The sequence below is a fragment of the Chrysemys picta genome, chromosome 5, assembly GCF_011386835.1.
Source record: "Chrysemys picta bellii isolate R12L10 chromosome 5, ASM1138683v2, whole genome shotgun sequence".
NCBI lineage: Eukaryota > Metazoa > Chordata > Testudines > Emydidae > Chrysemys > Chrysemys picta.
This window is the reverse complement of record NC_088795.1, coordinates 15,504,012-15,519,999: the sequence shown is the minus strand read 5'-3', so window position 1 is coordinate 15,519,999 and position 15,988 is coordinate 15,504,012. Positions and strand designations below refer to the sequence as shown.

Genomic DNA, 15,988 nt, shown 5'->3' with positions numbered 1-15,988 from the left:
TTAGAAAAACTGTTGAACGTAAAGGGAATTTTCAGCTTCTATGAAACTTGCAATATGTCTCACGAGGAAAATGTTCATGGAACTTCAGTTTCAAATATTAGGAGGAGGATCAAATCCTGGCTGAGATGCAGAACCCTCTAATTAGACTTTGCAAGATTCTTGATCCTTGAAACACTACCAGAAAAAGCTTCAGGAATTAGGAAGCTTGTAAATTTCATTTTGCTGGCATCAGTACACAAAGCAAAGCAGAGTCAGGCAGGGCAGACAGCTAAGGAGAAAGGGGAAAAAATAGGGAGGGGGGAGAAAGAGGGAGTGTCTTGAGGAGAGAAACAAGTACAGAACAGAAACACAGAACCCAGAGCAGGAAAGGTAGCAGACGAAGAGATAAGGAAAGCAACATTGAAAAGGGAGGGGGGAAATGAAAGATTATAAAGATACTATAGCACGAGAAATCAGGTTTAAAAAACATGCAGTATTCAATATACAAATGTACTATATCATGTGGCAGATATTATCCAAAACTAACGAACTTTTTTAAAATGTGGTCATATAGATAGGACTTTAAATGCAATAAAAAGCCTATACAACTTATTAAGATATATGCAGCAAGTACTTCTGGATCTGCCTATACAAATAGGCAGAACATTTTTACACCAACAGAAAACACCCTGGAGATTAAAACTAAGAAAAAGCAAAATGATCAGGGACCCAGAAAGTCAAAATATGAATTAATGTGAGCTTGTTCTCCTGTGAAGGAACTGAAAAAGTTCAAGTGCAAAATCTTAAATGGCATGATACTGAAGTATTAAAATTAAACACCACTCCCAATAATCTGTCTGGAATAGAGGTTCCAGTAATATTTGAGTTTTATCCCATGCTTTCGTTTAGCATTACTGTCCATTACAAGATGGTGGCAAATTGTCATGCATCACAAGACTATTTCTGACAACTTTCATTTCTCGGTGTGCTAGGCATAGCTTGCTTTCCTAATTTTTTAAAATAGGAAAACTTTTATATTAGCAGAGGTTTAATGATTTACAGGAACTGCTCTAACTTAAAATCATTCAACAGCACAATGTATTTAGTTAACTGGTTAGTGAACCACATTCCTAAAAAGCTACAAAACATACAGGTTACCAAGGGCATACTGTGTATCTTTCAGTAAATTATTAACTACTGCACTAAATAATAAAGGGAAGTACATGAATTATTTGCTAAAAAATTCTTTGTAGAGCATACCGTTGCTATTCTTGTCTCAATAAGATTCTCCTCTTCTACCACATACTCATGGCCCGCTTTAAAGAGTTCCAGCATTTTTGGAATGTCACGGCCCAGAGAATCTAATTAGAAAAACGAAAAGTGGAAGAAAGTATTAGCGTCCGTACATCTAGTACAACCAAAATGAGAGTTAGAAGTGTTCGCTCTAAAGGTAATCGAGACAAGAAACCATCATCCTCCTTGACACACCTGCAAGATGCTGAGGACAGAGTCAGGGCCCCCAATGGACCCCAATTCTATACCTTTACATCCCTAGGTTAGACTGAGTTGTTTTAGGAGCCTATGTACTTTTAATCACTAATTACTGCACATGAATATTTCTATAACAGGATGTAATTTATCTGCAAGAAATATGTCAAGATAGTTTAAGTTGAAAAGCCTGTAGTAAAGCTTTATAAAAATGAAGTCTCTTGCAACACAGCCGCATTACAGCAGTTAGAGATCTGGTTTGGAAAATATATTTCTAAACTGAAATTAAACAGAACAAAACAAACCTGTATATTTTTAAAATATCACAAGATGATCAAAATATAGTTAGTAAGCGACAGTATTAGACGTTTTAGACAATGTGCTGACTCAATCCAGCCAAGATAGATACACCCATTCCCCTCAGTAACAAGAAGAGAAAAAAAACAGCTGAGCGGCAAGGGCCTATTTGGCTTATAATGTCACGTGCTTGTTTGAAATGTAAACTCTATTTTACCCATGTTTTTTGTTGGCTGAAGCAGAAATCAGGTGTTGCTAAACTAGAAACTGAATAATCTCTGAAGGCCACAATATAGGCTTCAATGTGTTCGAATGCACATCTGTAGAGGTCTGTTACATTTTTGACAGGGCAGTCGTTTGCTCCAAATGTTTAAAGAGCACAGATGTTGTCTGCCTGCTTGTAAATACATTGTGCAGACAGTTGTGGGAGGGAAGAAAACACTAAAGATGAGGAAAAGTTCTTGATTGAAACTCTCCGCGCATAACAATGTTAGCAAGAAAAAAACCAAATGCTTGAACAGCAGCAGGATTTTAATTTGGATCATGTTAGAAGTAACAAATTAAGATCATTTGGAAACAAAGGAAGGTCAAAAAACAGAGAAAGATATTTTAAAGAATGATGTTTGTTGTTGTGGGAGATCTGATACCAAGAGAGAGAATATTTATAGCATCATGAAGAAACTAATTGTGAAAGAGAAATAGGTTAAAGACAGATGCCATTCAAATGTGGTTAAAAAGTGGACAAAACATATAAATAACTGGCAAGTTGTGGTGCAAGTGACTACACAAAATTTACGCACATTTTTCACTGTTTTAGTGAAACCATTTTCCCCCACAGAACTTTGCTATAAGCAGAAGTTTATTATAAGCATATTTCAGTTCTTTGCAACATGTATGTTTCAAAGTATGTGACTTTGCATGTATTTCTCTAAGTAGATCTCTCACTATAAGTGGTTTCTTGCATATGAATAGTTCCCATAAGTTTACGCAAATAGAGCTTGACTCTAAATTCAAGTTCATTTAAACTGAAGAACTGGCTCACAGTACCAGATTTTTCAAAGATCATATTGGTCTCAAATCACAATCAAACTCGGTAAAGATCCTCTCACCAGTCAGTAAAAGACTTCATTCCAGATATACATTTTACACAGCTTCATTTCCTAAATTAACAGGCTGATTCAAGATCACAAGATTAAATTGTTTCAAGAGAAAGCTCCTGCTCAAGGGCTTATTATTTAATATTAATACATTAATGTGATTAAATATTATTTTATATATATTAAATATTTAATGAAAATGCCTTACTTCTGTTAGTCTTTGGAAATTTTTTTCTTAGTTTGTTTTTTAAAGGTAGCAGCTTTGCTATTATTTCAGGAACGGCTATGTAAAAATCTGCATTGATTTCATCATCCAAAATCTGAAATTAAAAAAGTCAGAATAATTACGTGAAAGTTTGCAATATACAGAGAGATAAGTATAAGTAATATTTATTTTTGAAAAAAAAAATGCTCAGAATTAAAAAAAAAAAAATACCCTCAGGAAAGAAAAAGCCTTCTGTCTCTTGTGTTTCTCAGCCATCAGACTTTAAACATTTGGCAATATGACCAATGCAGTGTGCTAGGTTCTGTACTAGGGAAGACAAAGTCCCCACTTTAAAGAGTTCTTGGAACCAACTTTATAGTTTTTAGAAAGATCACATTCTTAAAGCTAACCACAAGAGAATCTAAAACGAAGATCTAAATATACTCGCTTGTAAGCTTTAGAGAGCAATGGAAAATTACACTCCATAAGTAATTTTTTAAAATTGTAAAAAATAAAATAGGCTTTATTTTCGTTGCCAGAAAAGGCTAAAAAAAACCCACCCAGCAAGCTTCCTTTAAAACAGTGGTTTTCAACCTGGGGTCTGCAGACGATGTCTAAGGGGTCTGCAAAAGATTGCTATTACCATAGAACAGTGGTTTTCAACCTGTGGTCCACGGATCCCTGGGGCTCTGCAGACTATGCACCTCCATTTGAAATTATTTAGGGATCCGCAAATGAAAGGTTGAAAACAACTCCTTTAAAGCGACCAATAGAAAACTAAGGTAAAGGAGGGCAGACCTGTTTTATCTTACATCTTATAACCTATTCCCATTGCTTTTCTTCTTACAACCCCATTCTCCTTCCTTATCAGAGCATTTGTTACATCTACTTACATGTCAGTAAACTAGAATGAGTTTAACACCATCGTTTGTCTCACCTCAGTTTAGACCACTGAAACTTACAAGGGTAAAGCTTCCCAGCCTTGACAAGAGTTTTTGTAAAGTGAAAAATGCAATTTACACTAATATAAAAAAAAAATACCTTTTCGATTAATTCAGTCCCTCCTGCAAAAGCAGCTCCATTTTCTTTTGCTATTTTAATTTCTTCTGCTTTCTGTAAAAAAAAAAAGACAGCCCAGATAAAACGTATGTACTAGCAACCATTCTGTTATTACTTCAATGTCATCAACAGTAGAATGATTTCGCCAGCACAGCCGTATGCACTGAATGAAAAACCAACTCACTTGTGAGTTAAACATGAAACTATCAGATGAGAACAACTGTTTAAAAACTAGTGAAGTTTAGAGATAGGTGGCTCTGGGGATCTTTAGTGGAAGCTCTCGCCCTAATTCACAAATTTTAATCAGGTCCCAGTAAGGAGTGGCAACAAAATCTTTGCCATGATCTCACCAAATCTAGAGAACAGTGTTACAGTGAGACAGGAAATGTTAACAATTTATGCTGGGTAGTTTTCACTCCGTTTTTTGCTTTCTTTCTCCATGATCAGGATGAAGCAACCAGCCATCTGCTAGATGGAGCCTTATCCTTTAAAGAAAAAGTGGAGAAAGTTTTAGTGCACTAGTAAAGATGATTGTTAATAACTTCCTTGAGGTAAACAAGCTACCATTAAACAAATACTGAAGAAACCTTTACTTGAAAAGATGTTTGGAAATTACTCATTCATTCTCTACACGTGATCCAATTAGTTTACTTTCAAATCTCAGTACTGAACAGAAACCGTCAATATCATCTAGTGATCTGTCAACAGCTTTTAATACCATTGATGAGATATTAATGGCTTGCTTACATGAGCTATTATAAAGTCATGTTTAGTTTTTATAAAAAAAGAAATTACATAGCTTCATACTTTCTTCTCACAGGGGTCCTGGTGGGTAGATTCTGGGGAAACTACTTGTCCTCCCCCAGGTGCTCACATATGAAGGGTCACAATGAGTTGCATTCTGTCACACTCCTATCCATTATGCAAATCATACAGTGAGAGAGAGAAGTTTCTGAGCTGCAGTATCATCAATCTGCTGGGGATACTCAATTCTACATCTTCCATTTAACTCTGATTCTACAAAATCATTTCTTTCCGAGTTATCTGACTTAGGCAGGGACCTTGATGAAAGCAAACTGGATGACAAGTGGAAGCTTTTGTTAGAAGAGAGAGTCAGAAAATAATGGCATGAATATCCAGAACCTCCTAAGAAGGATACACATCATGCCCATCTTTTACTAAAATGGCTCACATATTAGAGGCCCTACTGGAATCATTACTGTCCCTGAATTCTCAGTTGGCAAGCTGGCCCCTAGTGCCTTTCATTATCTATAGATAGCCAGGATGCTGCAGGTATTCTTTTCCAGTACAGGCAATACAACCATGAGTCACGTCTCTTTCACTTGATATTAGACTACTCTACTGCATTCTGTTTAGGGCTACCTTTGCAATCTACACTAGGTGGAGCTTGTGGGTAGAATGCTGTTGCTTGTCTGAGTGGTAGCTTGAATATAGAACAGTTGGACTCAAGTTTCTGCAGTGGTTTCCTGCTATCTTCTGGGTGATCATTATCCTTACAACCTTAAATGAGCTGTGATATGGTTGTTGGGAGATTGCTTTTCACTTTATCCCCTGTTAAAGCTATTAAAGGCAGCTGGAAGCCTCTACAGCGGAACTCTCCAGAAGTGGTAGCAGGGCTCTCACATTTGATGAAATTTGCTCCCTTTGGCGATTTTCTACAATGACACTAACAAGCTCCGATGCAAAATATTTATTTGGCTTAAATTTTGGTCTATTTTTGTTATAGCTCATCTTGTGCCTGAAAAAATGGCTGCTATTAGACTGCAGCTTAGGTTCTGCCAATGCTTGTGCTGTACCTATTCTGTGGATAAGTGAAGATCTGTGGTACATAGGGCTGTTAATGCAGGACCTTTCATGAGCATTTAAGTACTTTAAATGAAATGTATCAGCAAAAGTTCTATAAAAGAGTTAATAGAAAACTAATATTTTAGAATATGTACATAAGCCAGGCATTTGGCAGTCTTGAAAGAAAGGAGAAAAGGTTTAAGGAGGGCAACTGAAAGATTGACCATTTGGTATTAAGACAAACCAAATACAGAGGCACAAACTTTATATTATATAAATTGAAGTTTAAATAAATAAAGGTGAAAAATAATTATGGACAAACGGGGAGAATGAGAAAAGCAGCAATGGAGTCTAACAAGCAAAAGGACACTTCCTTTAGCCCGCATTAGGTTACAAGAACTCCATTATGAGTTGCTTCAGCCTTGGTACTCAATTCCTCTTAAATTTACAGTACCAGAATATTCTGCTAACAGGTAAGTGTACATACACAAGACAGGAGAACCCAAAAAAGTAGGAATAAATGTATTAAATTGCTAAGCAACCAGAGCCAAAGGTAGTTCCTGGCCCAAGGAACTTTGTAAAACACTTCGGGATCCTTCCGAACAAAAGGTCCTACACCAGAGGTTCTCAAACTGTGGTCCGTGGACCACCAGTGGTCCGTGAGCTCCATTCAGGTGGTCCGCGGATAGTTCCTTCTAAGGTGCGCTCCTGAGCGGCCGCACACAGAACAATGAAGGGCCACCCATCTAATTAGTGGAACCGTGCAGGCATGGCTCCACTAATTAGGTGCCTGGACCCTGGAGAAGATGTACATGTAAGGTGAAGTGGTGGCCTTGGAGGGGAGTTGGGGGGGGGAATAGGTGAGAAGAGGGGGTGGGGGGGAATTTGGGACATGCAGGGCTGCGGCGGCCAGAGAAAGAAGCGACTTTCCCCAGCTGCCAGGGAGAGATGGCCCTCTTTCCTAGCCTCAGCTCTGTGGCTGCTGTGGTGGGGGAAGAGACCCGCCTCCTTTCCAGCCCCAGCTCGGGGGCTGCTGCAGTGGGGGAGAGAGGGAGAGACGCCCCTCCACCCCCCTTCCCAGCCTCAGCTCTGTGGCTGCCATGACGGGGGAGAGAGGGCACATCCATCACATCAGAAAGGTAAAGACTACTGATATTAAAATATGAACTGTGGGCTTTTATTTATAGAACAAAAAAGTGTTTATCATCAAGTTTTTTTTAATATAGCGCTTTTATCCAAAGCACTTTACAGTATTTAATTAACGGTACAAGCAACATTTGGAAAGATCATTAAGTGGTCCGCCGAGATCCTCAGCAATTTTCAAGTGGCCCTCAAAAAAAAAGGTTAAGAACAACTGTCCTAAACAAATACAAAAGTGAACCATGTACTAAACATTTGTTGTATACATAAAATATCTGAAACGAAGGACTTTTAAATAACACGTTTACTCACCTCTGTGAATACCATAACTTTATTGATTTCAGTTACAAAAGGATATGGTAGAAGAATGGTGCCGACAAACTGATCCACTTTTTTCTAACGATAAAAAAAAAAAAAAAAAAAAAGGTTGGTGCAAATTTAAAACTATCTTACTGTAGAATATCTAAAGCCTAACTGGAACTTGGTTTATACAAAAGGTTTTTTGGTATATTTTTCCCACTTGTGTGGAGCTGGTCCACTATGTACTAACATTTGTGTTGTAAGTTGACTACAAACTACTGAAATTACAAATAAAGAAGAACAGCTCTACCTACAGATTATTTTTGGTACGTTAAAGTAAGCTGTTGACTTGACAACTAGAGAGCCTAAAATGCATTATTTGAAATATGAGAATAGAACGAATCGACACTTTACACACTTCTGTATTTTTGTCCCTCTAGTTCAATTTATTACTCCCTCAAAACAAGGAAGGTGCCTATGCCATTCCCATACACGCTGCTTTTCCTGTCGTGCTGCCAAAAGGGAAGTGACAACATTCACCAAGGGCAGAAGGAAGTGAAATAAAAACAGGAGGGGAAAAGAGGAAAGAAAATTATTGTCTCTACTCTCCTTCCCGTAACGAGTGCACCCAGGAACAGTAGGGGATTAGATTGGATTGCTGTTCAATAGAGCACAATGGGAACAGCACTAGCAAGGGGGGGGGGGGGAGAGAGAGAGAAAATACAGGCTTTTTCCATGACCGGACGCCAACTTTTAAACTATACAAGTCTTCTAAAGGGACTATTTGAACACAGATAATCATTATCAAAATAGGTTGTGTCTTGGAATAGGACTTTAACTATACAGCAGTCTTTAAAACATTAGAAGAAGAACAGAAATTGTTGATAACCAGAGGAAACAACATCTTAAGTCCTGAATTTGAAGGATACCATGTACAGTTCCGCCAAAGCACAGTGTCATCTAGGAAAGACCACTGAATACCTGGCACAAACGTGTCGCAAACTGTGAAAGAGGTTTGGAGGCTGAGCCAGAACAAGACAGGAAAGACTCTTCGCCATATTGCATTTCTTTCCCTTACAATTAAGAAAGGTAGTTTCTTAAAATATCTCAACTGCAAATCTGTAGGTACTGTCAACATACCTTCTTCTCTAGCATCATATCCAGAGTGATGTTAGCATATACATGTTGTTTTGGGTAAGTGAAGTCCAATTGCTGAAACTTCTTCAGCATGTCCACAGCCACCTCTGCCTCATAGACTGGCCTTTCATACAACCATGTTAAATACACATCATCCACTGGATTGCTTGCTAACTTTCGTCTGTAAGCGTTCTTTTTTTTTGCTGGCTCTGCATTTGAAGTTTTCTGCTTGGCATCCTTTGAACCTTTTTTTGCAGTTCTTTTGCAAATCAAAATGATAAATATAAGACCATTAACCTTAATGCTTAGTACGTACTTGAATACAAAAGAGTTTGGTTGAAACTGCATCTCAATAAAAAGCAATGTCTTGTGTGGCCAAGTCAACTCATGAAATGTCAATCCCTCAAAACTGCGCTTGACTTCCCACCTGCTCTGCCCACCCATCTACTGTAAACATAGGAGGAAGAGTGAAGACAAATCAGAACCAAAAGGCTATTAATGAAACTGAACCTCAACGGCTACGAAGCAAGAGATGTTAGATTACCTAGTGACCGACTATGAGTATGGTCACAGATGGACTTTGCTAGTCATCTTAATGAAGATTTAAATAATCAGAACATAGCGCCTATTAAAAAAAATCATAATGATCCCTCTAAACCAATCTGCCTCAGTAATCCAGTAAAAATTCCTAAAGAATTACACGTTACAATGTTATTTTCTTCCTGGCTTCAAGTTTCCTGTGGGATGTAGCTCCCACCTCATCATGGCAACAATCCTGAATATCCTCTCAGAAATCAGAAGCTTTAAAATCTGTTTTTGTGCAATCAGTTTAGTGAAAGAGCACTAACGACTTTGGAATCTGAATTTGTGCTCTGACAATGACTGACTCCCTAGATAAATATCAGAGCAAAATATCTCGGCTTTGGCTCAAAGGTTAATTTAGATAACTGTGTTGGCTTCACCACTGATCTGCCAACGTTAGTGCACAAGTTGCATTCCATTAATGTTACCACTTATTTTGTATTTAATGGCAAAAAACAAATTGAAATTCCAACTCTGAAGTTGTTGTTTCAGGTATTACGAAACGGACGAGTTCCACTTTTAGAAATTCAAATAAACACTTCCAAAAGCATCAAGATTTTCTTCTAAAAAAGGCAAGTGGGACATTATCCTGGCAATCCTATTCACTCACAGATCTGTAGGAGTTAGTTCCCTACTCCAGCTATCCAGAAGCTAACAAGGTGCATGTGCTTTGTCATCTTTGCCAGTTTCCATTAATTTCCTGTAGGAAGGAATTAATTCAGCGCCATACTGAACAATCCCAAATTCTGTGTATATGGGAAAGATATTGTAACCCATTACAACTAGTACAGTAGAAGCCATTTAAGACTGACTACCCAGGCAGACCAAATAAATCTCTTTTACCCAATGTGGGTCATAAATGATCAGCCCTCTCCACCCTCCTCCTTACAGCTCTCTGAAACTTCCTTAAGTTTTCTCTACTTTTAAGAATCCCATTTTGGGGAGTCCAGTAGGTTTGGCTATGGTTCTGCAAAGTAAACATTTAACACCTCTTAGGCTCTATAGCAGTGGTTTCCAAACTAGGGGTGCAGCTTGTTCAGAGTAAACCCCTGGCGGGCCGGGCCAGGCTGCTTACCTGCCGCGTCCGCAAGTTCGGCCAATTGCAGCTCTCAGTGGCTACGGTTCTCCATTCTCAGCCAATGGGAGCTGCAGGAAGCAGCGCGGGCCAAGGGACGTGCTGGCTGCCGGTTCCCGCGGCCCCCATTGGCCTGGAGCAGCGAACTGCGGCCACTGGGAACTGCGATCGGCCGAACCTGCGGACACAGCAGGTAAACAAACCCCCCGGCCTGCCAGCGGCTTACCCTGAACAAGCCGCGCCCCTAGTTTGGGAACCACTGCTCTATAATCTATTGAATTTTAAATTTTGTTTTTATTAAGGAAGGGAATTGGTCTATTTTTACGTGAGACTTTGGTTATCACAAAGGAGAGAGAAAGTAGAGTTCTCAAGGATTGTCACACGATCATAACAGAAATCAGAATATACTCATAGCAGGAAAAAGAGCAGTTTACTCCTAAGCAATTCTTTGCTATCTTTAAAAGTTAAGATCCTGATTTTTAAAGGTGCTGAGTAACTACAATTCCTGTCAAACTCAATGGGAGCTGTAGCTGCTCAGTATCTCTGGAAAATCAGGTACTAAGTGTTTGGGAATAAATACTCCCAAGGTGTTTTGCACCTGACACTCTGCAGTTCATATGATTGTTTTAAAGATCTAAGTTAATGTTGCACAGTTATGTCAGAACACAAAAGTTAAGGTAATATTTGCAACTCCATTCCTTCATGCATATGCAGTATGGTACAGTCTCCAATCCGGTGATTACATACTGCTATTCAAACACAACATAATACCAAGCTCTTGTAGAAGATGCTGTACACATATATATGCAAGACTGTAAAAAAATAAAAGTTATGGACTACTCTGTGCATGTCTGACACAGAATACACTAAAATAATTTATATACCCTCTCTTCAGACCCACTACCACCGCAACCATATATTTATCTTAAGATTTTATCCTGTGACCCACCAGCATTGTATCTGAGCACCTTCCACATAAAAACAATAGTAATACTGAAATTAACAACAACAAAAGTCAGCCAAAGTTTAATGGCTAGGCTAAGAGGCAATTGAGAATATATATATATATATATATATATATATATATATATATATATATACACACACACACACCCCTCTACCCCGATATAACGCGACCCAATATAACACGAATTCGGATATAACGCGGTAAAGCAGTGCTCCGGGGGGGCGGGGCTGCGCACTCCGACAGATCAAAGCAAGTTCGATATAATGCGGTTTCACCTATAACGTGGTAAGATTTTTTGGCTCCCAAGAACAACGTTATATCGGGGTAGAGGTGTATGCAATTACAAAGCTATACATATATTCATACAAGTGTTGTATCTATTTCATGGTCTTCCCTTCCTGAATCCATTTGAATGTTGCTCATCATCTTATGTTCCAATCCTGCAAACTGCTCTCTGCAGGCAGGCCCCAAGTGCCTTCATGACATTATCTAGTTTTCAAGGCTATTGAGAATGGGAGGGTGAAGAGCACATAAAGGAAGAAATAGATATAGAAGGATGAGCATTAAAAGTATGTTGTCAATTTAAAGTCATACTTCCATTAAACTATACTTCACCTACTTTTTCAAGCAACACTTCACATTACTATCAAGATAGAAATTAGGAGCATTTGACAGTATTTTGTGTATAGTAAGTTTTATTGTACTGTCTACATAGTTTTCTTCCTCTCATCTATGTACATCTTTCACACGACAGATTTTTTAAGAGGAAAACGTGATTGTAAAACTACACCAACTGGCAGGAGAAGCAGGAACATATGCACCACTTAAAATTACTATTTGATAACAGCCTCGGTGGTAGGACTGACTAATTCTTACTAGCCTATTTTGTTTCGTAACATTTGTATTTGTTTTACTGTTCATAAGCAAGTACATTGAAAAGTGAATTAAAAAAATAAATACTGTGACTTTAACCAAAAGGTGGCCACTTCCAGAAGGACCTCTAATACTCCATTAGAGAGGGAAGCAGCATAAGTTGTACTAGTGATATGTGCAACAGCGCCACTTACACCAATATTCAAGATATTATTCTTCTGAATTTTAAAACCCATTTGTGCAACCCATAACTAGACACAGCCTGCTAGAAATACAGTAAACACTCACTTAGCAGCAGCATAGGGTCTAATGGATAGCGGTATGTTTCCGAGGCAGGAAACTACTGAGATCCGCTGATCAATCCTGGGAAAGATATAGCTGGGAAACTGAGCCAGAACTGTTCAAAAATACAACAACAACAAAAAGAATACATTAAAGTCCGTAATATTGCTACTCTAATCAGTTAGCACAGAAAGGTAGGCTTTTTGTTTTGTTTTGAGATAGATTTTGATGTGATCTGTGAAGCTATTTTTTACAGATTCCCGTGGCCTGTCGATTCATAACAAAACCTCGGCCGAGGCCTGTCAGCTGTGCCTCTCTGGAGGGAGCCTCCCCCGGGCAGGGTCCCTAGGAAAAGCCCCTTTGAGTCTCTCCCACCCGCTGAAGCGGAGTTGTGCGGAAGGCGTCTCGATCCCACCTGAACACAAGGCAAAACGCGCGTTCTTTGCCGATCCCCGCCCTGCCTCCAGCCGGCCCGTCTGGCGGGAGCAGACCGGCGGCCCCTCCGCGGCCCGTCTCCAGCCGCCAGATGAGACCCTTCAGGGCCCCGCACCGGGGGGACAATCAGACCAGGGCAGGAGCGGGGCGGCCCCACGGCTCTCAGCGAGCCCGGACTGGGCCGGCGGCCCCAGCCCTGTTACAGCCGTTGGAGGAAGGGGCGGGGGGGGGTCCCCGCTCAGCGGCCCCCGGGCTCAGTTCCAGCCCCTCCCCCCCGCACTCACGTCTCCGCAGGCAGCACCTGCCGGGCGCCGCCATGTCGCCGGGCCGGGCCGTGTCACACTCAAAGCGAACCGAGCTGCCGCGCGGAGCCGGGGAGGAAGGTTCCGGGGTGTGTGTGTACCGGTGTCACACCCTTCCCCCTCCGCCGGGGAGAGCAGCCCCCGACCCCGCGGGTGGGGCACGTGGAAGCCGGGTCTGGCCCCCCAGGATTCCAGGACGGTCAATGGAAGCCAAGAGCCCCTGCTGCCCGGGGGAGGGGGGAGCTGGAACTAGGGGTGCTGCCCCCCCCAGGTGCTGGAACTAGGGGTGCTGCAGCACCCTCTGCTTTGAAGGGGTTTCCACCCTATACAAGGTTTACAGTTTGGTTCAATGGTGCTCAGCACCCCGGTTATACACATTGTTCCTGCACCCCTGTAACCCCCTGTGCCGGGTGACCTGTGCGCCTCCCCCCAGTCTCTTGCTCATGCTTGTGCAAGGGCAGGGCCGGGCGTGCAGCTGTGGGTGCCAGGTCTGCCGGCTCCAGAGCAGGGCCAGAGAGATGGCCTGCCCCGGCCCAGCAGGGTCATGGAGAGAGTAGTAGCCTTGGCCCCCGGGCCTCCCTCACTTCACATTGGGATTGTGTTGTTTTTCTGATTGATAAAAACATTGGGATTGCACAAGTGTCTGCGTTGGAGACAGGCACCAGCTTGCCAAGCAGGTGTTTGGGGCGGCCACTCTGGAGAGGGGTGGCACGTCCAGCTATTCGGCGGCAATTCGGCGGACGGTCCCTCACTCCCACTTGGAGCAAAGGACCTTCCGCCGAATTGCCGCCGCAGATCGCAATCACGGCTTTTTTTTTTTTTTTTTTGCGCCACTTGGGGCGGCAAAAACCCTGAAGCCGGCCCTGTTTGGAGAGAAGGGCTGGTCCTGTGGTTACAGTACTGGATTGGGACCCTGGAAATCAAGGGTTAGGCCCCGGAAGTCCTGTCTGTGGACAATAGGGCTACCATACGTCCGGATTTCCTCGGACATGTCCAGCTTTTCGATCTATAAATAGTCGTCCGGGGGGGATTTCTAAAAATCTAAAAATGTCCGGGATTTCCCCCGGTCAGCTATTTATAGATCGAAAAGCAGCGGCCAAGCGCCGCTCGGCAGCCAAAGCCCCTTCCCAGCTCCCCTATCCCCTGCAGCCTTAGCACGCCGCCCAGCCCTGCAGCTGTCTTCCCCCTCCTCCCCTCCCCTGAACACTCTGCCCCCCTGCTCCTCCCCCGCCCCACTTCCCGCGAATCAGATGTTCGCAGGAAGCCTGAAAAGAAGCAGGGGCAGGCGGGCAGCAGCAGGTAAGCTGGGACGGGGAGGACCTGAGGAGGAGGGCTCCGGGGAGGCGCGGCGCGGCGCAGCTCCCTCCGGTCCTGGCCGGCCCCAGTGGCTCCAGCCCGGCTCGGCACAGGCCCCGGGGCAGCCCCGGCCCAGCCCCAGCAGCTCCGGCCCCAGCCCCAGCGGCTCCGGACTGGCCCCGGCCAAGCACCTCCGGCACGGCCCCAAGCCCCGCAACCCTGGCCGGAGCTCCGGCCATAGCGCAGCCCAATTCCTGGGCATTTATTATAGCCAGCCCTGGTCAGGGTTGGATGGGTCGGGAATTCTGGGGGTCCTGTCAGGGGGCGGGGAGCAATTGGATAGGGCATGGGAGTCCCGGGGGTCTGTCTGGGGGCGGTGAATATGGGGTGGGGGTGTGGATAAGGGTTGGGGCAGTCAGGGGACAGGTAGGATCCTAGGGGGGCAGTTAGGGTGGGGGGTTCTCAGGAGGGGGCAGTCAGGGGACAAGAAGCAGGGAGGCTTAGATAGGGGATGGAGTCCTATGGGGCAGTTAGTGGCAGGGGTCCCAGGAGGGGGCAGTCAGGGGACAAGGAGCAGGAGGGGTTGGGGATTTTGAGGGGGGCAATCGGGGGGGAAGTGGGAGGGAGTGGGTGGGGTGGGGCAGGGGCAGGGCTAGAGCGGGGCTCGGCTAGAGCGGGGCTCCTCCCCCCCGTCCTCTTTTTTGATTGTGGAAATATGGTAACCCTAGTGGACAAGACCCTGCACCAGTTATTTAATCTCTCTGTGCCTTGGTTTCCCAGCTGTAAACTGGAGCTAATACTTCCTGGGCTCACAGGGCTGGCGTGAGGACAAGTTCATTGATGTTTGTGTACTGCTCAGCTACCACCCCCATAGGATCAGGTAATTATCTAGATAGAGAAACCCAGCCATGAGCAGTGGGGATGACCCCAAGGAGAATCTCAGGCTTCACCGCTTTTCCATCATAGCTGATCTGACACTGTTCTTGCTTGTAAGGACAGAACCATGCTATGTCCCTGCTTGGGACATCTTGATACTATTTTAATATAAATAATAGCCACATTAAGGAGATGTGCTCTGGTCCTGAGCTGTACCTTGCTGCTTAAACACAATAAAAGGTATAACACAAATGGGGCAATTATGTTCTATGTACCCCCTTGGTATAGCTGTGTTGGCTGAAACCATTTTAAAGGTTACGTTTAAAATTGCTTTTCTAGTGGACTATTTTGTATTACAGATACAGCCTAATTCTTCATAGTAGAGTAGAATCCCTTGTCCCCTGCTCTGGCTAATAGTAGTAGTTTGTTTTTAAAATGAAAACTACACAAATGATGAGCATACTAGGCCCCAATCCTTCAATTAGCTCTGTGTGCGTGGAGGTCAGAGTTAGGGTCTCAGTTTGCACTTTTTAAATGATTTCTTTTATACTAATGGAAACTCAGGCGTAAATATCATTAGTCACTCATAACATAAGAGTACCTCTCAGACTTCCCAGTGAGATGTGTATTTATACTGTGCAACCCAGCAATTTACAGTATGTGAAGCAGAGTCACTAGCCTTAAACATTCAATAAATTCCTTGGGAATATGTTTTTATCGATCCTTATTTTTGCTGTGATTTGCATGATTCTTTAAATATATTATGATGGCCTGTTCTTGAGCGTGGTCTTC

General features: G+C 42.7%; 1 protein-coding gene across 2 annotated transcripts in view; it reads right to left on the bottom strand.

Annotated features, from left to right (window-relative positions):
* Positions 1-13,161, bottom strand: part of MRPL1 (mitochondrial ribosomal protein L1) — a 33,108-nt gene extending 19,947 nt beyond the window's left edge. Inside the window, exons 1-7 of one of the 2 annotated variants that reach the window (XM_065597481.1) lie at positions 13,007-13,161; positions 12,294-12,402; positions 8,512-8,767; positions 7,384-7,467; positions 4,108-4,179; positions 3,070-3,181; positions 1,240-1,340 (exon numbers count right to left, since the gene is read on the bottom strand). In XM_065597481.1, coding sequence (XP_065453553.1) covers positions 1,240-1,340; positions 3,070-3,181; positions 4,108-4,179; positions 7,384-7,467; positions 8,512-8,767; positions 12,294-12,402; positions 13,007-13,040 — 768 coding nt within the window. In that variant the 5' untranslated portion in view covers positions 13,041-13,161. The remainder of the gene's footprint in view (positions 1-1,239; positions 1,341-3,069; positions 3,182-4,107; positions 4,180-7,383; positions 7,468-8,511; positions 8,768-12,293; positions 12,403-13,006) is intronic. The other variant, XM_005304088.5, reaches the window with a different exon arrangement.
* Positions 13,162-15,988: the final 2,827 nt, after the last annotated feature.